This window comes from Bos indicus x Bos taurus, chromosome 5 (assembly GCF_003369695.1).
Source record: "Bos indicus x Bos taurus breed Angus x Brahman F1 hybrid chromosome 5, Bos_hybrid_MaternalHap_v2.0, whole genome shotgun sequence".
NCBI lineage: Eukaryota > Metazoa > Chordata > Mammalia > Artiodactyla > Bovidae > Bos > Bos indicus x Bos taurus.
The window spans coordinates 75,843,587-75,868,953 of NC_040080.1; the positions used below are offsets into that span (position 1 = coordinate 75,843,587).

A 25,367-nucleotide genomic window follows, 5' to 3' on the forward strand; every position below is an offset into this window, starting at 1 on the left:
GTTCTTTTGTGGAAAGTGTTAAATGAAAAAGATGAAGCCAAGTTAGTGAAAGCACATAAAACAATTTGATGAAAATAATTTAATGAAAGATTGGAGCTCATTTTTAGTTGAGTAAAATGTTCATTCAGGTTTCTTTTCTTTATACTTGCTTAAATTATATGCAGGTCAGGAAGCAAAAGTTAGAACTGGACATGGAACAACAGACTGGTTCCAAAGAGGAAAAGGAGTACGTCAAGGCTGTATATTGTCATCCTGCTTATTTAACTTATATGCAGAGTACATCATGAGAAACGCTGGGTTGGAAGAAGCACAAACTGGAATCAAGATTGCCGGGAGAAATATCAATAACCTCAAATATGCAGATGACACCACCCTTATGGCAGAAAGTGAAGAGGAACTCAAAAGCCTCTTGATGAAAGTGAAAGGAGAGTGAAAAAGTTGGCTTAAAGCTCAACATTCAGAAAATGAAGGTCATGGCATCCGGTCCCATCACTTCATGGGAAATAGATGGGGAAACGGTGTCAGACTTTATTTTTGGGGGCTCCAAAGTCACTGCAGATGGTGACCACAGCCATGAAATTAAAAGACGCTTACTCCTTGGAAGAAAAGTTATGACCAACCTAGATAGCATATTCAAAAGCAGAGACATTACTTTGCCAACAAAGGTTCATCTAGTCAAGGCTATGGTTTTTTCAGTGGTCACGTATGGATGTGAGAGTTGGACTGTGAAGAAAGCTGAGTGCTGAAGAATTGATGATTTTAAACTGTGGTGTTGGAGAAGACTCTTGAGAGTCCCTTGGACTGCAAGGAGATCCAACCAGTCCATTCTAAAGGAGATCAGTCCTGGGTGTTCTTTGGAAGGAATGATGTTAAAGCTGAAACTCTAGTACTTTGGCCACCTCATGGGAAGAGTTGACTCGTTGGAAAAGACTCTGATGCTGGGAGGGATTGGGGGCAGGAGGAGAAGGGGACGACAGAGGATGAGATGGCTGGATGGCATCACCGACTCGATGGATGTGAGTTTGAGTGAACTCTAGGAGTTGGTGATGGACAGAGAGGCCTGGCGTGCTGCAATTCATGGGGTTGCAAAGAATCGGACACGACTGAGCAACTGAACTGAACTGAACTGGAATTCATAATAAAATAGGTGTAAGTTCCTCTTTAGCAATAGTGCCAAATTCTTCCTGAGCAATGTCTTCAAGCAATGTCATTTCATAATTTTCTTGCAGATTAGTTCTTAGGACATCAGAATGTCCCTCTTCAGACATAAGAAAGAAAAAATTTAAAGTCAGTGGACCAATAAGCATTTCCTATTTACCACATGTCTCAAAGGGTGGAGCTTCCAAACCTGTCAGATAAGAGGGAAGTGAAAAGATGTTAAATACCAAGACCAGCTCACCCTGGTCAGCCTGGACTTTTGGCTTCTCAGTCAAGATGAAGGCTCTCCTTATTCTGGGGCTTCTCCTCCTTTCTGTCCCTGTCCAGGGCAAGGTCTTTGAGAGATGTGAGCTTGCCAAAACTCTGAAAAGACTTGGAATGGATGGCTTTAGGGGAGTCAGTCTGGCAAATTGTAAGTTAACTTCTCTTTCTCCTTTCAAACAGGTAATCATGTGTGGAACAGATACTAATAGAAGATGAATAATAAGAAAGGGACTTTGAACAAATGGTTTTTTTCTTTCTTGGTGGGTTTGTACACTTACAATTATTCAAAACATTGACTTGTTCCTTTAGAATCAAATGTACCAAGTGAAGGATTGATGCATGAAAGGGTCAAATTCTACAACATTCTAAGCATACCAGGTCCCCATGTACTCCTCTCAGTTCAGTTCAGTCACTCAGTCATGTCCAACTCTTTGCAACCCATGAATTGCAGCACGCCAGGCCTCCCTGTCCATCACCAACTCCCAGAGTTCACTCAAATTCAAGTCTGTCGATTCGGTGATGCCATCCAGCCATCTCATCCTCTGTTGTCCCCTTTTCCTCCTGCCCCCAATCCCTCCCAGCATCAGAGTCTTTTCCAATGAGTCAACTCTTCGCATGAGGTGGCCAAAGTACTGGAATTTCAGCTTTAACATCATTCCTTCCAAAGAACACCCAGGACTGATCTCCTTTAGAATGGACTGGTTGGATCTCCTTGCCGTCCAAGGGACTCTCAAGAGTCTTCTCCAACACCACAGTTAAAAAGCATCAATTCTTTGGCACTCAGCTTTCTTCACAGTCCAACTCTCACATCCATACATGACTACTGGAAAAACCATAGCCTTGACTAGATGGACCTTTGTTGGCAAAGTAACATCTCTGCTTTTGAATATGCTATCTAGGTTGGTCATAACTTTCTTTCCAAGGCGTAAGCACCTTTTAATTTCATGGCTGCAGTCACCATCTGCAGTGATTTTGGAGCTCCAAATAATAAAGTCTGACACTGTTTCCACTGTTTCCCCATCTATTGCCACTAAATTTGCCAGCTGGCACATGTAGGCTGACTATTACATAAGATACATTTGAGAACCTGGAATGTGTCTGTCAGCCCTTGGTATTTTACTTCAGCCATTTCCAGTTTGGAACTTGGGTTCTGTAAGCCTGAGTAAGGTACTACTTTTCTCATTTTTAATCTTCCTACCATGATGTTGGCTTTTAACAGCAAAGTTTTTTTCAAAATTACATTGAACTCTCAAAAATTGATTGATTTCTCCTCAATCAATATTGGCACAAGGATCCCTGAAATGCAGCATAAAACATCATTTTTAAATTCTGACTCTAATTCATTAATTGTTTTTCATTTTCTTCCACAGAATTCAAGGTGTGCTCTAAGGAAAAGATTTTTGGACTTTAGTCCATATTTGTCAATGTCATCACTGTATTTTTCAGGTTGAATTCAGACATATCCTTTCCATAGCTATTTTTTTTAATGAATGAGCCAATGGCTAGATGAATGGATAGTTGAAATAGTTTTTCCTAATCTTTGATTCTTGTTGTCTGGTTTCTAGTTTGATACCCAAATTCAGCTTTCAGTTCAGTTTAGTCACTCAGTCCTGTCCGACTCTTTGAGATCCCATGGACTGCAGCATGCCAGGCTTCCCTGTCCATCACCAACTCCCCAGAGCCTACTCAAACTCACGTCCATCGCATCAGTGATGACATCCAACCATCTCATCCTTTGTCGTCCCCTTCTCCTCCCACCTTCAATCTTTCCCAGCATCAGGGTCTTTGCATCAGGTGGACAAAGTATTGGAGTCTCAGCTTCAGCATCAGTCCTTCCAATGAATATTCAGGACTGATTTCCTTTAGGATGAACTGGTTGGATCTCCTTACAGTCCAAGGGACTCTCAAGCGTCTTCTCCAACACCATAGTTCAAAAGCATCAATTCTTCAGTACTCAGCTTTCTTTATAGTCCAACTCTCACATCCATACATGAATACTGGAAAAACCATAGTTTTGACTAGATGGACCTTTGTTGGCAAAGTAATGTCTCTGCTTTTTAATATGCTGTTGAGGTTGGTCATAGCTTTTCTTTAAAGGAGCAACTGTCTATTAATTTCATGGCTGCAGTCACCATCTGCAGTGATTGTGGAGCCCCCCAAAATAAAGTCTCTTACTGTTTCCATTGTTTTCTTATCTATATACTATGGAGTGATGGGACTAGATGCCATGATCTTACTTTTCTGAGTGTTGAGTTTTAAGCCAACTCTTTTCACTGTCCTCTTCCACTTTCATCAAGAGGGTCTTTAGTTCTTCATCATTTTCTGCCATAAGGGTGGTATCATCTGCATATCTGAGGTTATTGATATTTCTCCTGGTAATCTTGATTCCAGCTTGTGCTTCATCCAACCTGGAATTATACATGGTATACTCTGCATATAAGTTAAATTAGCAGAGTGACAATATACAACCTTGATGTACTCCCTTTAACCATATTACCATTTGTTTCATCTTTCTATACAGGGTGGCATGGAAAAACAAGTGTCAAACCAAGATCTCAGGAGTTATGTTCAGGATTGCAGAGTCTAGCAGTGGCGTTTTCTTTCTTCAGCTTATTTCATCTCTTTTTCATATTAAGGAAATAATAGTTGAGTGGAAGTTTATGCTACCGTTCTTTCAAACAAATAATGTTTTTATAGAAGCGGAAGCACATGGTCTTCCTTCTAAGAGGCTTAATGTTTGCCTCATGTGTTTATTGTTTGATATTAGCCTAGAGTATATTTACGTTTGTTAATTGACTTAAGCTAGTGAATATTTGTCTAAAATGTTGATTATCAAATATATCTCCAGTACATTCATTTCTTAATTAAATAACCCAGACGTAATCTTGAATGACGCAAGTACTCCTCAATACTCAATATAAATATAACAAAAGAATACCTTTTTGTTATATTAAACAAATTGATCTTAGGCAAAAATCCCACCTGTGTAAGCCTGTGACACCTTCATCTGTGGAGTTGTCTCTAAAAATAGTAAAAGATAACTACTCTTGTTGGGCAATATAAAATTTAAAAGGAAGCAGAATGCCAAATAGCTAAAAATGAAAACAGCCTGCCCTAAGGATTTTGTTTTCATAAAGTGTGACCTTTGAATTAGATGTTTTCTTAGAAATGCTGCATTTACACAACTTTAGGAATAAACTCAGAATTTATTTATCAACGTATTTTAAGCCTTTTAAAAAACTCATTTATGCACCTTGCTGATTGTGAAAGAATATAAAGAAGGATTAGATAAATTGTTGCTTTCTCTTAATTTTATTTGCTTAGATTAATGCCTTATGACTGAATTCAGAGGCAGATAATTTTGCAAATATTGAAATCATTGCTAATTAATCACAGGTATGAAATCATGCATGCTAAGCATTTTCAATACATCTTTGCAATTCATATCTTGTCTTTTTCTGTTCAGAGCGATTTAGTGTCTCTGAAAAAGTGCCTATGTATATCTTAGGAAAAAATGATGTGACACTTGGTATTTCCTACCTCCTTACCTGTACCAAAGAAGATGGATATGGCTGCAGAAAAATTCATAAGCATGTTCACAGATCTCACTTTATTTATTTATTTTTGTACTTTCGGCCATGCCACTGGCTTGAGGGATCTTAGTTCTCTGACCAGAGATTGAACCCCCACCCTCACCAGTGAAAGCTGGGGTCCTAACCACCAGACCCCGAGGGAGTTTCCCTCACATTAAATTCATAACCACAAATCTCAAATGGCCTCTCAAGTCTGCCTGGTTGTCTTAGTCACTTCTCTGCAATCCTTCAGTGTTGGTGTCCTGACTCTTCAAAATGGCTGCAGTTTACTTCTCTCACTTCAAAGTCCCATTTACCATTTACTTCTCTCATTTCAAAGTCCCAGCGCACATGCCAACCACTGGCCTTCCACACTCTTCTCTCAGTAGATAACCTGGCCTCACTTTACACTGCCAGAACAGAAGCAACTGATACAAAATTCTCCGCTCCTGGCCACCATATAAAGCTCACATTTTCCCTGGGCTCACCCTCCCTTCCTTAGCCTTTTTTCACTGGGATGAAGGGCCTTTGTTCCTGCCAATGGCAGTGTATCCACATGCAGTTTTTTTTTTTTACTTTTTATTTTGTGTTGGGATACAGCTGATTAACAAACAATGTTGTGATAGTTTCAGATGAACAGCGAAGGAATACAGCCATACACGTACATGTCCCCCAAACCCTCCTCCCATCCAAGCTGCCACTTAGCACTGAGCAGAGTTCCATGGACTCTACAGTAGGTCCTTGTTGGTTATCCATTTTAAATAAAGCAGTGTGTACGTGTCCATCCCAAACTCTCTAACTATCCCTACCCTCATCCTTCCCCAGGGCAATTATAAGCTCGTTCTCTAAGTCAGCGAGTCTCTTTCTGTTTTGTAAGTTCATTTGTATCATTTCTTTTTAGATCCCACATATAAGGGTGCTATATGATATTGCTCCTTCTCTGTCTGGCTTACTTTCACTCAGTATGACACTCTCTAGGTCCACCTATGTTGCTACCAATGGCATTATTTCATTCTTGCTTATGGCTAATACTTCATTGTATATATGCACCGCATCTTCTTTATCTGTTCCTCTGTTGATGGACATTTAGGTTGTTTCCATGTCTTGGCTATTGTAAACAATCCTGCAATGAATACTGGGATGCGTGATTATTTTCAGATAATGTTTTTCTTTGGATATATGCCCAGAGTGGGATTGCAGGGTCATGTGGACGGGTCGTGGTGTGGAGTTCTGACAAAATGTGGTCCATTGGAAAAGAGAATGGCAAATCACTTCAGTATTCTTGCTTTGGAACCCCATGAACAGGATTAAATGGCAAAAAGATAAGACACTGAGAGATGAGCCCCTGAGGTCAATAGGTGTCCAATATGCTACTGGAAAGACTGGAGGAATAGCTCCAGAAAGAATGAAGAAGCTGAGCCAAAGCAGAAATGACACCCAGTTCTGGATGTGTCTGGTGGTGAAAGTTAAGTCCAATGCTGTAAAGAACAATATTGAATAAGAGCCTGGAATGTTACATCCATGAATCAAGGTAAATCGGATGTGGTCAAACAGGAAATTTGGCCTTGGAGTAAAAAATGAAGTAAGGCAAAGGCTAACAGAGTTTTGCCAAGAGAACGAGCTGGTCTTAGCAAACACCCTCTTCCAACAACAAAAGAGGTGACTCTACACATGGACATCACCAGATGGTCAATACTGAAATCCGATTGATTATATTCTTGGCAGCCGAAATGGAGAAGCTCTGTACAGTCAGCAAAAACAAGACCTGGAGCTGACTATGACTCAGATCATGAGCTCCCTATTGCAAAACTCAGACTTAAATTGAAGAAAGTAGGGAAAACCACTAGGCCATTCAGGTAGGACCTAAATTAAATCCCTTATGATCTTACAGTGGAAATGACAAATAGATTCAGGGGATTAGGTCTGATAGACAGAGTGCCTGGAGCAATATGGATGCAGGTACAGGAGGCAGTTACCAAAACTATCCCCAAGAAAATAAAATGAAAGAAGGCAAAATGGTTGTCTGAGGAGGCCTTACAAATAGTTGAGAAAAGAAAAGTGAAAGGCAAAGGAGAAAGAGAAAGATATACCCATCTGAATGCAGAGTTCCAAAGAAGAGCAAGGAGAGATAAGAAAGCCTTCTTAAGTGAACAATGCAAAGAAATAGAGGAAAACAATAGAATGGGAAATATTAGAGATCTCTTCAAGAAAATAGAGATACCAAGGGAACATTCCATGCAAAGATGGGTACAATAAAGGACAGAAAAGGTAAGTAGTAACAGAAGCAGAAGATATTAAGAAGAAGTGGCAAGAATACACAGAAAAACTATACAAAAAAGGTCTTAATGACCTGGATAACCACGATGGTGCGGTCATTCACCTAGAGACATACATCCTGGAGTGTGAAGTCAAGTGGGCCTTAGGAACAAAGGTAGTGGAGGTGATGGAATTTCTGCTGAGCTATATCAAATCCTAAAAGATGATGCTGTTAAAGTGCTGCACTCAATATGCCAGTGAATTTGGAAAACACAGCAGTGGCCACAAGACTGATAAAGGTCAGTATTCAATCCAATCTCAGAGAAGGGCAATGCCAAAGAATGTTCAAACTATTGTAAAGTTGTACTCATTTCACATGCTAGTAAGGTTATGCTCGAAATCCTTCCAGCTAGGTTTCTACAGTATGTGAACCAAGAACTTCCAGATGTACAAGCTGAATTTAGAAAAGGCAGAGGAACCATAGATCAAATTGCCAACATTCATTCGGTCATAGGAAAAGCAAGAAAATTCCGGAAAAACATTTACTTCAGCTTCATTGACTATGTGAAAGCCTTTGACTGTGTGAATCACAACAAACTGTGGAAAATTCAAGAGATGGGAATACCAGACCACCTTACCTGCCTCCTGAGAAATCTGTATGCAGATCAAGAAGCAACAGTTAAAACCAGATATGGAAAAATGGACTAGTTAAAAATTGAGAGAGGAGTACATCAAGGCTGTATATCATTCAGTCTACTTATTTAACTTTTATGCAGAGTACATCATGTGAAATGCTGGGCTGGATGAATCATAAGCTGGAATCAAGATTGCTGGGAGAAATATTAATAACCTCAGGTATGCAGATGACACCACTCTAATAGCAGAAAGCTAGAGGAGCTAAAGATCCTTTTGATGAAGGTGAAAGAGGAGAGTGAAAAAGCAGACTTAAAACTCAGCATTTAAAAAACTAAGATAATGGCATCTGGTCTCATCACTTCATGGCAAATAGATGGGGAAAAAACAGAAATAGTGACAGAGTTCATTTTATTGGGCTCCAAAATCACCTTGGATGGTGACTGCATCCATGAAATTAAAAGATGCTTGTTCCTTGGAAGAAAAGCTATGACAAACCTAGACAGCATATTACAAAGCAGAGACATCACTTTGCTTGAACCATCACAACCAAGGTTCACATAGTCCAAGCTATGGTTTCTCCAGTAACCATGTATGGATGTGAGAGTTGGACCACAAAGAAGGATGAGTACTGAAGAACTGATGCTTTCAAACTGGTGTTGGAGAAGACCCTTGAGACTCCCTTGGACTGCAAGGAGATCAAAGCAGTCAGTTTTAAAAGAAATCAATCCCGAATATTCATTGGAAGGACTGATGCTGAAGCTGAAGCTCCAATACTTTGGCCACCTGATGTGAAGAGCCAGCTTATTGGAAAAGACCCTGAAATGCTGGAAAAGATTGAGGGCAGGAGAAGAAAGGGGCAACAGAGGATGAGATGGTTGGATGGCTTCATTGACTCAATGGACATGAGTTTGAGCAAACTCCGGGAGACAGTGAAGGTCAGGGAACCCTGGCCTGCTGCGGTCCATGGGGCCGCAAAGGGTCGGACATGACTTCGCAACTGAAAAACAAAAACAGTTGCTCTATTTTATACTGTTGTCCATAGTGACTTTACTAATTTATATTCCCACCAACAGTGTAGGAGGGTTCCCCTGTCTCGACATCCTTTCCAGCATTTATTTTTTCCACAGGCAATCTTCATCACAGCCCTCTTATTACTCCAGTTCAAGCTGAGTGTTTTCTGCATCTGAGTTTCTCCCTCTTTGCTGGATGATTTTTATCACCATGCAAAGTGCCCTGGTAAACGTCTATCTTACAAAGAACTCTCCATGGACTCTACATAACCCTCCAAGGACAACATCATTCTCTGCTCCCTTTTATAGGAACACTTCTGGGATGAGATATCTATGCTAATCTTCTCTGTATCCTTCCAATTTTTGTATATTTGCTGCAGAGGCAAGCACAACTGTGAATTTTAAAGTAACTCATCTTTAGCCAGTCTTTCTAAAGCATTTAACAAAGTTTTCTTTGAACCAATTGTGTTCATAGTTGTATTTTGTTGGTTTCCATAATACCAAGCCACGAAATCACTGGAAAAAGTACTATTGATATAGTTTAGGAACACATGCCTGAGTCTGATGGAATGTAATTAGTAACCAGAAGTTTGTGGACTTAAATGTGTGAATAAGTCAGTTTTATAGAAAGACTGTATAGCTAGGCTGTGTAAAGTTCTTATAATTGGGTACTCAGGTTATTCCACTAGATTTCTGACTTGTATAAAGGATACTCTAATGATATCGTTACAAGTAAATCTAAATGCATAGCTTTTCCGAAAAGTAGTTTCTTGTGGTGCTTGATTTAATAAGTATGAACAATTGAAATTTTCTGATACACGAAGTTGCTCTCTGACTTTCACCACATCTATACGTGAAGATGCATATTTTCCCACAGCTTTTTCAATAATGGGTGCTTTAAAATATATTTATTTTAGTGGTAAAAGTTGGTATCTTTTAAAATATTTTGTGATTTTTTTTTTACAGTAGCTTAAACTCTTTTACATTTTAAAATATTTTAGGTATTTAAAAATATTAGTGTACTGCCATCTAGTGATAACTTTGTAAGAAAGAAAAGGGTAAGTCATACTTCAGTAATTTCATCTTATAATAGAGGAAACAGTTAAGCATATGCATTCATACCCCAAGTAATATAACCAATTAAGTGCGAACTCAAGAACAGAAAAATCCAAGCCAAGCTCTCATCCAAGAAAGATCTGAAAGATTCTTTTCTAATCCATTGTTCCTCCTAAGTCACAGCAGTACAGTCAAACCCAAAGTTCAGATGGTGAGGAAAATAATATTCTCATTCTTCTGATGAAAGCAGTTAATAAAACCTTTTTATATTTATACTGAAAATATTTCTAAATTTGCTCAATGCTCATAAAAAGAGTCATTTGAAGGAAAGGAGTTTTGTACCTACATATTTTGCATTTATATATAGATTATTTGGGAAATATATTTAACATCTCTTTGAAGAGTATAGAATTCTAATGTAATTCTGAATAGATTTCTCATGGTAGTTATAAGAGTGTGGGCTTAATTTTACTTAGTTACATAGTACCTGTTTTGTTTTTATCCCTAGGTGAAAGAGCCTATTTTTTTTTTGGCATTTGAGTGCCCACTCTGATGCTATACATGACATTTGGAAAGGGGATATGAGTCAAGGAATATTCTTTCTGTCCTTTGAGAGTCAAGAAATAATTTATACCCAATGAATACTCAAAATGACTACAATGTGCAAAATTCCATGAGCACACAAAGAAAGAAAACCGTGTGTTGTCTTGGAAGAAAGCAGTTGAAGGGACATACTGGCCACTTTCCCATATGGTATTTTTAATGTAAGCACCAAATCAATTCCATTGGAGTTCCTCATTTTACAGGTGTGGAAAGAAATTTAGGAAGATTCAGTAGCAAAGCAGTAATCCACTTAGGATCAGAAGAGCCAATCTAGAGCATGTGACAGGGGGACTTAGTGGCGATTACTTACAGAAGACGGGAGACGGCATGAAAGACTCCCCAGATAAAGCATCAGGATCAACAGGTTAGAAAACTTTGTGAACACAACAGTATAGAAACCAGATATAAAGTAGCTAGTATTAAATCTAATAAAGAGTTCAAGCCCTTTTGGAGAAAGTTTTAAACCTTTAATGGAAGGCACTAATATAGACCCAAAGTCAACAGACATACCAAGTTCATGAACAGGAAAGTTTAACGTAGTAAGTGTGACAATTCCCTCCAAAGTGACTTAGCATTAATGCAAAGCCTATTAAAATTCCAAGAGGTTTTTCAAATCTTACTGGATATGACAATCTAGTTCTAAATTTTATGTGGAATTAAAAGTAAATGAAGAAAGAGACTAGGGAAGAGTTGCTCCATCAAATTCCAAGAGGTTTTTCAAATCTTACTGGATATGACAATCTAGTTCTAAATTTTATGTGGAATTAAAAGTAAATGAAGAAAGAGACTGGGGAAGAGTTGCTCCATCACATATGAAGGGCTATAATAAGATAGTGCAGACTTTCTACAAGAATAAACAAATAGGCCATGGAAAAATACAGAGGTACCAGAAACCATATGTATATGAAAACTAGAGTTTATGCTAAGATGGAAATTGCTACGGATTACACTGAAATAGAAAAATGAGATCTTTACCTAATACTACACATAAATATCAGTTGTAGGTGGATTAACGTGGACTTAATGGGAGGGGCAAAGATAGACTATTAAGAAGAAAATATAGAAAATAATTTTATGACCTCAGATTAAGGAAGAATTTTTTAATATACAAGTACAAATCATAACAGGAAAGATTGGTAAATGTGAATAAAGTAAGAACTTCTGTTCATTAGAAGATACCACAAAGGCAGAGAAAAGACAAGTCCTAATGACTATCTGGGGTGAGAAATAGTCTCTCAATAAATAAACAATTAACATACTGTTAAAAAAAAAAAAAGACAAGTCCTAAAGTGGGGAAACATACTTGAAACATACAAAAGTGACAAAGGATTAATATCAAGTATATATAATAAACTACAGATCTATAAGAGAATGACCAAAATCCAGTAGGAAAATGAGCAACAAACATGAACTGGTATTTCACACACACACAAATAGTCCATAAATATATAAAATGATACCCAACTTCATCGGTAATCTAAGAAATGCACATTGAAATCACAGGTGCCATTTCATACCTGCTAGGTTGACCTCCCCAAAAAATTTAATCAGTTCTAAGTCAAGTAAATGTCCATATACCCTTCAGGGAAGCTTGCATCTTTGCACTTGGGGGGCATTTGCAATAATGCATACAGCCACATTATTTCTAACAGCAAAAAACTGGAAACAGCTCAGATGTCCACCAGTATTAGAGGAGATAAATAGTAGGACATCTATATAATGAAATACTACACAGGCTGAAAAGACAAGAACTCTAACAGCACACTATGACTTAAATGAATCTTAAAATTATGTTGACTGGAAGAAGCAAGTCACAGAAGAATTCACACAGTATTATTCTGTTTATACTACTGGCACGATCCAAGGATTCCAATTTCTCCACATCCTCACCAATGCTTATTTTATTTGTTGTTTGGGGTTTTGTTATATTTTGGTTTTATAATGGCCATCCTAGTGGGTAGGAGATGATATCTCATTTTTAGTTTAATATGAATTTCTCTAGTGATTACTGATGATGATGATCTTTTCATATGCTTGTTGGCCATTCCAGGGATCAAGCCCATGCCCCCCACAGTGGAAGGCGGAGTCATAACCACTGGACTGCCAGGGAAGTCCCTCTCTTACCCATTCTTTAATCAGGTTCATCGTTTTGGTGTTGAGCTGTTAAGAGTTCTTTATATATGCTAAATATTGCCCTTTATCAGATATATGATTTACAATTTTTCTCCCATTCCATAGTTACCTTTTCACTCTGTTGATTATTTACTTTAGTGTGCACAGGTTTTTAAGATATGAACCCGCTAATCTGTGTTTGCTTTTGTTGCCTGTGTTTTTGGTGTCTTATCCAAGAAATCTTTGCCAGATCCAAGGTCATTAAGTTTTTCTCCTATGTTTGCATCCAGGAGTTTTACAGTTTTAGGAGGAGATGAGGATTGAGTACAGTTTTCAGAAAGAGTATGGCTACATTCAAATTTCCTACTTTTAGGTCCCAGAACCATGAATCAATGGGAGAGAAATTAAAGTGGCTTGACTGAGATAATAGCAGTAGAGAGGAAGTAAGACTGAGTATATTTTAAATGTAGAGCCAACTTCGTTTGTTGATGGACAAAAGGTGAATATGAGAGAAAGAAATCAAGGATATCTCTATAGTTTTTGACCTAAGAAAGATTTATTTATCTGTTTATTTTGGCTGTGCTGGGTCTCCACTGCTGTGCTCAGGCTTCCCCTGGTTGCAGTGAGTGGGGGATACTCTCTAGTTGTGGTGCATGGGCTTAGTTGCCTCACAGCATGTGGGATCTTCCTGGACCAGGGATAGAACCCATGTTCCCTGCATTGGCAGGTGGATTCTTAACCACTGGGCCACCAGGGAAGTCCAAAATTTTCTTATTGAGTATGTTGGGTTTGAGAAAATGATTAGACTACCAGATGGAAACATCAAGTACTCATTTGGATGTATATATCTGGAATTCACCAACTTGATGGATATGAGTTTGAGCAAGCTCTGGGAGTTGGTGATGGACAGGCAAGCCTGGCATGCTGCATGGGATCACAAAGAGTCAAACACGACTGAGTGACTGAACTGAACTGAGTCTGGAATTCTGGGACAATTTAATGGTTGGAGATATAATTGTGTGAGGTTATCAGTGCCCAGATAGTGTTTCAAGCAGTGGGACCAGGTGAGATCACCAGGAGATTGTTGATGGATAAAGAAAAAATGTCATCAGCCTGAACCATAGGGAGCTCCTATGCCTAGAAAAAGGGGAAATAGAATGATGCAATTAAAAAGACAGAGGCAGAAGCTTATGAGGTAAGAGAACCAAGGAAGAAAGGAAAAGGGTGAGAAGGGAAAGAAGAGAGAGAGGGAGGGAGAAAGGAGGGAAGACAGGGAAGGAGAAGGGAGAAAAAGAAGAGGAAAAGTAGAGGAAGGAAGAAAGGAGGGAGGGAGGGAAAGAGGGAAAGAAAAGTTGGGTGTCTCAGAAGCCAAGTTTCACAAAACAGGGAGTGAAGTGTGTCACATGCCACTGAGGGTTTTGATGAGATGAAGACTAATCTGAGCTTTTGGCTTGACATCTGGAATTCATTGGTGACTTCCAGTTGAATGATTTTAATGGAGTGGTGAGGATAAAAGGATGATTAGAGTGAATTCAGGAGGGAATGGAAGGAGAGAAAAGAGTTTTTAAAAGAGTAAAGAAATGGGAAAGTAACTGGAAGGGGATGTTGTTATTAATTGGTGGATGTCTGGAATCTTACACAAACCAAGGGTCATGATGATGTATTCAGGAATGGCCAAGCCATATTTGAAAGATCATCTTCCACTTGTTGACTTACACAAAGTTGAAGGCCCACAAGGAGCATTGATTTTTACAAAATATCCACCTTCCAGTGAGCCGGTTTTGAGTTGTGAGAGTATGTAAAGATCCAGAATAGTAATCTCATTAAGGCCTCCACAGTCCTAACAATGGAATTTCATATTTTTCTCACATAGTACACCTGTGTGTCCTCATAGGATACTTGAAAGGCATAATGAACTTTTACCAGAACATGGTATATATTGACTTCAAAAGAACCTTTGTTTCTAGCAAGGACACAAAGTCACTATAACTCTAGCCTTCTAGATTGTGGTCCCACTTACACTATGGAGAAGTTCATTTGCCTCCATATACAAATATACTCCTTAAATATATTTATTTATTCAGGATAATTTGTGAGTTAGCATATGAATTAGAGCCCATTCCTTTTGGGAAAAATCATGTAAGAGAATTCTTTTGTAAAAATGGAGAATACTACTAGGCTGTGAAATTGGTGACATCCTAGATCCAAAGTTCCTTTTACCTTCTACTTAGAAACCAGCCAGTGCAACAAGGTGGCAAGGGAGACACCCTCTGTATTTGCTTCCTAGCACTGCTGTAACAATGCACCACAAAAACAACAAATGTATTGATTCACGGTTCTGAGACCTAGAAGTAGGAAATTTTAATGCAGCCATACTCTTTCTGAAAACTGTACTCAATCCTCATCTCCTCCTAAAACTGTAAAACTCCTGGATGCAAACATAGGAGAAAAACTTAGTGACCTTGGATCTGGCAAAGATTTCTTGGATAAGACACCAAAAACACAGGCAACAAAAGCAAACATAGATTAGTGGGTTCATATCTTAAAAACCTGTGCACACTAAAGTAAATAATCAACAGAGTGAAAAGGAACTGTGGAATGGGAGAAAAACTGTAAATCATATATCTGATAAAGGGCAATATTTAGCATATATAAAGAACTCTTAACAGCTCAACACCAAAACGATGAACCTGATTAAAGAATGGGTAAGAGAGGGACTTCCCTGGCAGTCCAGTGGTTATGACTCCACCTTCCACCATGGGGGGCATGGGCTTGATCCCTGGAATGGCCAACAAGCATATGAAAAGATCATCATCATCAGTAATCACTAGAGAAATTCATATTAAACTAAAAATGAGATATCATCTCCTACCCACTAGGATGGCCATTATAAAACCAAAATATAACAAAACCCCAAACAACAAATAAAATAAGCATTGGTGAGGATGTGGAGAAATTAGAATCCTTGAATACTGCCAGTAGGAATGTATTAATAATATGGTGTATGGACTGTGGAAATCAGCATGAAAATTCCTTTAAAAATTCAAAATAGAGCTTCCTTGTTGTTCAGTTGCTAAGCTGTGTCTGACTCTTTGTGACCCCATGGACTCAGCACACAGGCTTCCCTGTCCTTCACTATCTCCCAGAGTTTGCTCAAATTCATGTCCATTGACTTGGTGATGCTATCTAACCATTTCGTTCTCTGCCACCCCCTTCTCATTTGGCCTTCAATCTTTCCCAGCATCAGGGTCTTTTCCAATGAGTTGGCTCCTCGCATCAGTGGCTCAGTGGTAAAGAATCCAACTGCCAAAGCAGGAAACAGGGGTTCAAGCCCTGATCTGGAGGATCTCACATGCCACGGAGCAGCTAGGCCCATGGACCATAACTACTGAACCTGTGCTCTAGAGCCCAGTAGCTGTAACTACTGAAGCTCATGTGGCATAGAGCCCACACTCTGCAGTAGAGAAGGCACCTCAATGAGAAGCCTGCACACTGCAATTAGAGAGTAGCCCCCACTTGAGACAGCTAGAGAAAGCTTGTGCAGCAATGGGATTCTCCAGGCAAGAATACTGGAGTGGATTGCCATTCCCTTCTCCAGAGGAACTTCCCAACCCAGGGATCAAACGCTGGTCTTCTGCATCGCAGGCAGGTTCTTTACCGTTTGAGCTACAGGGAAGTCCTAACTGAAGACCCAGTATAGCAATAAATAAATAAATATATAAATAAATTTTTTAAAAAGCCCACATGTGTTAAAATGTAATCATTTCTCTTTATATTAAAAAACCCCCACAAAATAGAATTACCATGTGATCTGGCAATCCCTCTTCTCATATCCAAAAGTATTAAAAGACAGGATTTTGAAAAAAATATTTGCACACACATGTTCATTGTGGCATTTTACTCACAATATCCAAGAATGGAAGCAGTCCAAATGTCTGCTGATAAACGGATGAATAATGTGTGTTTTATTCATACAATGGAATATTCTTCAGTCTTAAAAGAAGGAAGAAATCCTGTCACATGCTGCAACATGGATGAGCCTTGAGAATATTATGCTGAGTTAAAAAAGCCAAACATAAAAGAACAAATACTGTATTATTCCACTTTTGCGAAACATCTTGATAAGTCACCAGCAAAAAATTGTGATTCTAGGTTTCCTGTAAAAATCATGGGAACAGAAAGTAGAATAGTGGTTGCCAGGTGCTTGGAGGAGAGAAAAATAGAGAGTTGTTTTTGGGTGGATATACAGCTTTACTTTTTCATGAAAAAGTTCTAGAGACCTATTACACAACAATGAATGTTGTGAATATAGTTGACTCTACTGAACTGTACACTTAAAAATGGCTAAGAGGTTAAATTTTATGTATTTTACAATTTTTAAACTGCAAAAATGTGATAATAAATGATTTAACACATTGTAAAAATAAGCCTGAGCTTATGCAAATATATGTAAATTGAGTTCTTAGATTGAATTTATAATTTTATCATCTCAAACATGTAGTAGAGATAACATAAACTTATTTGATGAGCCTAATTTATTTTATTAAAAAATATATTTAGTTATTTGCCTGCACCAGATCTTAGTTGTGGCATGCAGCATCTTTATTTGCAGCATGTGGGATCTAGTTTCCTAGACCAAGGACTGAACCTGGGCCTCCCTACTGGAAGCTCAGAATCTTAGCCACTGGACCACCAGGGAAATCCCATGACTAGTCTTAATTTATACAAATGTTTCTATTTTCTTTAAGCCAGTTAAATAGAGCCCTTTCACAAGTTTTTAGGAATATATCCAGAGGGAGAAAAATATCCCATATACATAACATATATACACAGATAAATATAGACTTACAGATAGATGCAGCAATCTTACAGGTCTCAATTAAACATTTTAGCCACATTCAGGTACAGTAGTACAAAACTCAATAGCTTAGGAAAGAATCGTTAGCTCTAAATGGTGTTTCTGCAGATGGAACAAGGTAAGTTTACACACTCAGATGGCTGACCCCTTTTACCAAGATTTATGGGTACACCTTCTAAGATTTTTACTTGTCTTTAAAAGGTAATCTTATGAAGGCTGTGGACAAGATCTGGAGTAAGGGAGCTTATGAAAGTATCAAATAACAGTTTGTTTTTAAAATCTATATATTTTTCCAGTCCCATGTTTGCTTTAGGATGCTTGCATTTCAAAGATATGGTAAGGTCAATATTTCTATAGCACTGAGAAAAAATTGTAGGGTTTATCTAAGAAGGAACTCAGGCATACTTGCCTATTATCAGAAATCTAAGTCAATTACTATAATACTTTGTTTAACAGTAAGATAGCATAGTTCAAGGATATGTAAATTAAAAAAATTTTTTTTGTAGTGGAGCCCCAAAATACGGGAAGGTCTGAACATGGTTGTGTCTGCTTAGAATATAACAGACAATAAATCAAGCCTACCTGTGCATTTTCTGGACCTTTGCCCAAACTCTTTGCCAGCTATCTTTATTTAATTTTTTATACCTGCTTGAGTGACGTCTGCAGTTATTGATGCTTATTTTCTGATCTTCCCCTCCTAATCTTAAGAAAGTGTTTTGTTTTTTTTTTCCTTCACACTAACCAAGGTATTCTATACCTATCTTTCTCCTTCTTTCTTTCTTTTCGTTGCAATTTGATCTTCCCATAGGTAAAAATATGACCTTTGTTAAAATGTGGGCTCTCTTAAAATTCCTTTTAGGTGTAAAAGTTTAAATCTTAAATAAATGTATTCCAGTTGTGATTCTCAACCAGTGAGTCTATTATGGCTTGAAACTATTTTTAGGATTTAACCACGGACACAAGAGGTGTCTCTTAAGAAATGTAGCCCTCTCAAGATTAAGAGCCACTCCAGAGAAAGCCTAAGGAAGGAAAGACCTTCCTTGTTATAAGTGAAAAAGAAACCTCTATCTCCCACAAAGTGAGACACCTTGAATCACTGATCTCCTAACATGTGTTACCTGAAAGGTGATACTGCTATGAAAGTTTTTCCTTCACAAGCCTGGTAACGAAGGTAGAGGTGATAGAGGCCTTTAGAAACTAAGACCCCTTATTAAGACAAAGTCCTTTGAGAACCAACACGGTTGGACAAAGAGAAGGTTGTCTGTCACTTACGTCTTAGGCTCCTAGCTGGCTGACTAGCTGCTGATGCAAGCTTGACAGACAACCTGCACCCCTCAAGTGGCAGAAACCAGAGGGAGGATTCTCACTGGTTACATAGCCAAGTTCTCAGCATATAAAACAAGGCAAATAGAGATTCTTATCTTATGGCTTTTCATCTTTATGACAAATGACAGAGACAAAGAAACATAACTCTTTCTGGGAGGTTAACAGTTAATAACTATAGGTGTTGATTACAAAAACCAAATTCACAAGAGTTATGATTCAAGATCTATTTTCACAAATGTTTTTCTCCTGCTGCTGTGAATTCAGAAAGGAAGGGACAAGGAGAAAGTTTTATCCTCCTCTCTTGACTGTGCACTACAGAGAGCTGGGAGACTGACATGGTAAGAATTCTTACTTTCTGGTGGTCTGTTGTCAGTTATCCCATATCTCAACTGCAGTCTCTAGGGAGAGTGGAGTATTCCAGCCTGTCATTGTTCCATCCTCATCACTAGAAACCGTACAGGATGAAACATTTGTTTCCCTTTTACCCTTTTCAGTTTTTGACTGGGTCTCTGTAATCACTGCAGATGGTGACTGCAGCCATGAAATTAAAAGACGCTTACTCCTTGGAAGGAAAGTTATGACCAACCTGGATGGCATATTGAAGAGCAGAGACATTACTTTGCCAACAAAGGTCCGTCTAGTCAAGGCTATGGTTTTTCCAGTGGTCATGTATGGATGTGAGAGTTGGACTGTGAAGAAAGCTGAGCGCCGAAGAATTGATGCTTTTGAACTGTGGTGTTGGAGAAGACTCTTGAGAGTCCCTTGGACTGCAAGGAGATCCAACCAGTCCATTCTGAAGGAGATCAGCCCTGGGATTTCTTTGGAAGGACTGATGCTGAAGCTGAAACTCCAGTACTTTGGCCAACTCATGCGAAGAGTTGACTCATTGGAAAAGACTCTGATGCTGGGAAGGATTGGGGGCAGGAGGAGAAGGGGACGACAGAGGATGAGATGGCTGGATGGCATCACTGCCTTGATGGACGTGAGTCTGAGTGAACTCTGGGAGTTGATGGACAGGGAGGCCTGGCATGCTGCGATTCATGGGGTCGCAAAGAGTCGGACATGACTGAGCGACTGAACTGACTGAACTGACTGACTGTAACCAAAAACAGATTAACAAGAGAAAAGGAAACAAGTATAGTAACATATACATTTCATGTATACTTATGAGAAATGCGGAGGTGAGTAACTCAAAGAAGTGGCTGGAATTTGGATTTATCGATCATCTTGACAAATAACAACATATATTGAGAGGAAAGACTACACAGAGAAAAAGAGTAATAGGGGCCAAGGGTGCCAAATTTCAGGACGATAAATACATTACAAACTGATGGAAGATAATATGTAGTCAAAATGGCTGTTTTGTAGTCTTCTGGTGCTGTCTTGAGGCTGGTAAGTGTTAAGGGTTGTTTCTACACAAATTTATGTTCTGCTTTCAGGATGATAAGGGGAGGAGAGAACATTTCTGGGATCTGATTCTTCTCAATTGCTTTCAGCTCAAAATAATCCTTGGGCAAAAGGCAAGATTTTGGGGTGGCATAGTCTGTTATTCCTCTGTAGGTTTTACTATAAAGTTCCCTTGGTTTACAATGACACTTTATGTCCTAACATGGAAATTGAAGTAAGGCATTGTCAGAAAGGAGTTAGGAATGTTATTCACATGATGCTTACTAATTATAATAAGACATGGATTTATAAATTAAGAATTTACAAGAGACAGCAAAAGTATTTAGTATAGGAATCTGGCTGAGCCACAGGGTGCTGTGCTGTACTGATCAGAACAACAGGCAGTGTGTCGTGTTCTTTTGTGAAAAGTATATATAAAATAATTTTAAGTGAAAAAGATAAAGACAATATACTGCAGACATATAAAATGACTTAATGTAAATGCATGTTAATCAAAGATGGGAGCTCATTTTCAGTTGAGTGAAATGTTCATTCAGGTTTTTTTTCTCTAAACTTGCTCAACTTCATAATAAAACAGGAGGAAATTTCTTTTTTGGCAATAGTGCTAATCCCAGTTTTTCCTGAGCAATGTCTTTAAGCAATCTCATTTCATTATTTTCTTGCAGGTTAATTCTTAGAGTATCAGAATATCTCTCTTCAAATGTAAGAAGGAAAACTTTTAAGTCAGTGGACCAATAAGCTCTTTCTGTTTTCCACATATCTCAGAGGGTGGAGTGACCAAACCAGTGATATAAGAGGGAAGTGAAAAGATGGTAAATAGCAAGTCCAGCTCACCCTGGTCAGTCTGGAGGTCTGGCTTCTCAGTCAGTGTGAAGGCTGTCCTTATTCTGGGGCTTCTCCTCCTTTCTGTCACTGTCCAGGGCAAGGTCTTTGAGAGATGTGAGCTTGCCAGAACTTTGAAGAAACTTGGATTGGATGGCTATAAGGGAGTCAGTTAACTCTGACTCTGTAAGTTAACTCTTCTTCATCCCTCCAAATAGGTAGCCAGGTGTGGAACAGATACTAATAGAGAATGAATAACAAGAAAGGGACTTTGGGTGAATGGCTTTTTTCTTTCTTGGAGGGTTTGTACACTTATATCAGCTTGTTCCTTTAGAATCAGATGTACAAGCTGAAGGATTGAGGCATGGGAAGTTCAAATTCTATACCGTTCTAAGCATGCCAGGTTCCCATGTACTCCTCTAGCACCACTAAGTTTGCCAGCTGGCACATGAAAGCTGACTATAAGACATATTTCAGCACCTGGGATATCTCTTTCAAACACTTGATGTCTGACTCTATCCATTTCCAGTTTAGAAGTTGGGTTCTTCAAGCCTGAGTAAGACTAAGATTTTCAATCCCCCTCCCATGATGTTGCAGAGAAGCCAATGGCACCCACTCCAGTACTCTTGCCTGGAAAATCCCATGGATGGAGGAGCCTGGTGGGCTGCAGTCCATGGAATCGCTAAGAGTCGGACACGACTGAGAGACTTCATTTTCACGTTTCACTTTCATGCATTGGAGGAGAAAATGGCAACCCACTCCAGTGTTCTTGCCTGGAGAATCCCAGGGACAGGGGAGCCTGGTGGGCTGCCGTTTATGGGGCAAATTCACCTCAAATACCAAATTCACCTCTAGGTATCATAAGAAATTTTCTTTCATCCAGAAAATACTCATTTTTCCTAATAAAAGTATTTTCCACTAGTGTATATATCTGCATCAAACAACCAAACCCACTCAACAATTCTGTTGATTTTCTATTCTAGGCTCAACCTTACCTGAGAGATGGGAGCAGAAGAGCATCTTTTAATATTTAAAAAAATATATCATTTCATTGGTATTACCAAATGATTTGCCAATGAAAGAATTTTCTTAAAAGCCCTTTAACACAAAAGTGTTAAAATATTTCACAAGTAAATACATCTTTATACTTATAAAAAAGTCATTACTAAAGTAGAATTAGTTAAATTGAACTAATTGGGCTATGAACTCTAAGTCTAGTTGTGTTGCTGTTTATAATCTAAAAATATTTTTATTCAGGGTTGTGTTTGACCAAATGGGAAAGCAGTTATAACACAAAAGCTACAAACTACAATCCTAGCAATGAAAGCACTGATTATGGGATATATCAGATCAACAGCAAATGGTGGTGTAAAACCCCCAAAGCAGTTGACGGCTGTCCTGTGTCCCACAGCAGTAAGACAAAATGAAGTTGAGTGATGGCTCAGGCCGCATCTGGTTACACCTATAAGAACAGAGATTCAGTAGAAATTAAAATGTCTTGAAGAGTTCATTAGGGACCTAGAAAAATTCCACCATAACTTCTATAAACACTCTATTATCCTTCTCCTAATTTCTTAACTAAGAAATTAAAGAGCTGGTATCTTAAAAGGTTGCTGTTTGCTAACATACAAGTTAATTTACACATCTGTTTAATTGGAGTGAAATAAACATTCTATTTTCTTTTGAAATAGAGATAACGTATAATCTTAGGTGCACAAAATATTGGAGAACAATCTAAAATTTATATTGTTAAATTTTTATACATTAAAATTCCTAATAAAGAAGATTAGTCTAAGAATATCTTTTGTAACCAGGTAATTTACTTTAAAAAATATTTTGTATTATAATCTGTGAAGTGAAATTCGCTCAGTTGTGTCCAACTCTTTGGGAACCCATGGACTATACCGTCCATGGAATTCTCCAGGCCAGAATACTGGAGTGGATATATGTTCCTTCTCCAGGGGATTTTCCCAACCCAAGGATCAATCCCAGGTCTCCTGCACTGCAGGTGGATTTTTTTTTTTTTTTTTTGTAGGTGGATTCTTTACCAGCTGAGCCACCAATATATACACATCTATCCCACATATGAACATGTAAGCAATGTATTTCACATAAAAAGAAACTGTAGTAAATTTACTGCTTTACAATATGCTCTTTATTATACAAAATTGTTTTTATCAACAAATACCAATGTTTATTATATTTCAAGATGAATAAATTCCACTAAATAAATATTCTATAATTTATCTACCCAACTCACACTGTTAAGGACTTAGGCTATAATTTCTCCTTTTATTAATTGCTTTGAAACATCTTATACACACATCTTTGGATGCATCTCTTATTGTTTCTTTAGGTTAAACTTCCAGTAATAGAATTGCTAAGCAAAGAACTGCTAGACCAGTTTCTGCTTGTTTGTTTTGTTCTGTTTTTGTGGTGCATAGTAAGAAAAAGAAGCTTCTATCACATATTCAATAGTTCCAAAGTTTCCAATGACTTTGGAAAATGAGAAACAGAATGCTTTATTTCATGCCAAATTGGACGGAATAAGGAAAGAGTTTTCTTCCAACATCACAGATACACTCACTCTTAAAAAATAATTTTAGTTGTTTTTTCCTCAACCTAAGAGAATTTAGTCGTTCTTTCATTAACCTAAGAGAATAAACTTACATGAAATTTCTGTGTTGTTTTCATTTCTCACCACCTTATTTTCATAATTAATGGAAAATGACATAGCTAAAGCTGTAGCATGTGCAAAGAAGATTGTCAGCGAGCAAGGCATTACAGCATGGTATGTTGTTTTTGTTTGTTTGTTTGTTTTCTCCTTCCAGTTCTATTGAGATGTAATCGACATACAGCATTGTAGAAGTTTAGGGAGTATAGCCTAATGATTTGACTTACATACATCATGAAATTATTGTCACAATGTTTAGTGAACATCCATCATGTCATATGGATACAGAATTAAAGAAATATAAGAAAATGTGTGATCAAAATTCTCAGGCTTTACTCTCAACAGTTTTCATTATAACATATAGCAGTGTTAATTGTATTGATCACATTCCAAATTACATCCTTAGTATTTATTTTTCTTATTCCTAGAAGTTTGTAGTACCTTTGACTGCCTTTGTCTAATTCCTCGCCCCTCACCCCTCAGCCTCTTACTTCTGGTAACCACATATCTGACCTCTTTTTCTATGAGTTTGTTTGTATGTTTGTGTTTGAAGTATAATGGACCTACAACAGTATGTAAGTTCATGTCACAGAGCATGGTATGTGTTAAGAATTAAAGAGGAGAGCTGGGGACTTCCCTGGTGTCCAGTGGTTGAGCCTTTTTGCTCCCAACACAGGGGATACTGGACAGGGAACCACTTGGCATGTGATGGAGCCAAAAAAAAAAGGGTGATGGTGGGTGCTGGGGGCTTTTGGCAATGTCTCGGGCCAGGTGGGATTTTAGACCCCAATCCCACTACCAAGAATCAACCCCCAACCCCAGCATTGGAATGGCGGAGTCTTAACAACTGGACCACCAGGAAAGTCCCAGACGAGAGCTCTTTTATCCAAATTATGAGAGAAGCGAGGGAATATTCCTAAGTATGTTACTGAGAACTGAACATTACAGCTTTAGGTTTATGCTAGACAATTTATTACATATAAACAATCTATTTTCAGTGATTCAGAATCTTATTCTTTTATTCCTCAATTTATTTTAGGGGATTCTAGAGTTTTTAAGGTTTTACAGGCTCTACTAATTCCTTGTCATATCTTGAAATTATTTTTGGAATTAAGTAAATGTGGAATGCACTCTGCAGTTGTGTTGTGGACTACGTGGGACTCACCATTTGTGTTCGGCATTCTGTGCCCCAGTGAAGGGGTAGATGCGAAGTCCTTGGTATACATGTCTCCAGTTAATAAATAGCAATATTCGGATCTGTCTGTAGACTCTATGTCATGTACTGATAAACTATTTTATTCTCCCAAAGGATTTGAAGTATGTACATTACAATGAAGCTATGTTTTAGCCTAAGTACCATTTGTTTCATCTTTCTCCACAGGGTGGCATGGAAAAGTCATTGTCGAGACCATGACGTCAGCAGTTATGTTGAGGGTTGCACCCTGTAACTGTGGAGTTAACATTCTTCAGCTCATTTTGTCTCTTTTTCATATTAAGAAAGTAATAGTTGAGTGAAAGCTTATACCATCATTCTGTCAAGCAAATAATGGTTTTACAGAAGCAGGAGCTGTGGTCTTTCTTTTAAGAGACTTAAAATGTATTAATATGCTACT

At 38.3% G+C, this 25,367-nt stretch overlaps 1 protein-coding gene across 1 annotated transcript; it reads left to right on the plus strand.

Moving 5' to 3' along the window:
* Nucleotides 1–1,434: 1,434 nt before the first annotated feature.
* On the plus strand, nt 1,435–25,202 carry LOC113893747 (lysozyme C-2-like). Its single transcript, XM_027543616.1, has 4 exons — nt 1,435–1,570; nt 22,338–22,495; nt 23,798–23,871; nt 25,136–25,202. The coding sequence occupies exons 1-4, from the start codon at nt 1,435–1,437 to the stop codon at nt 25,200–25,202; spliced, it is 435 nt and encodes a 144-aa protein (XP_027399417.1).
* The last annotated feature ends 165 nt before the right edge of the window (nt 25,203–25,367 follow it).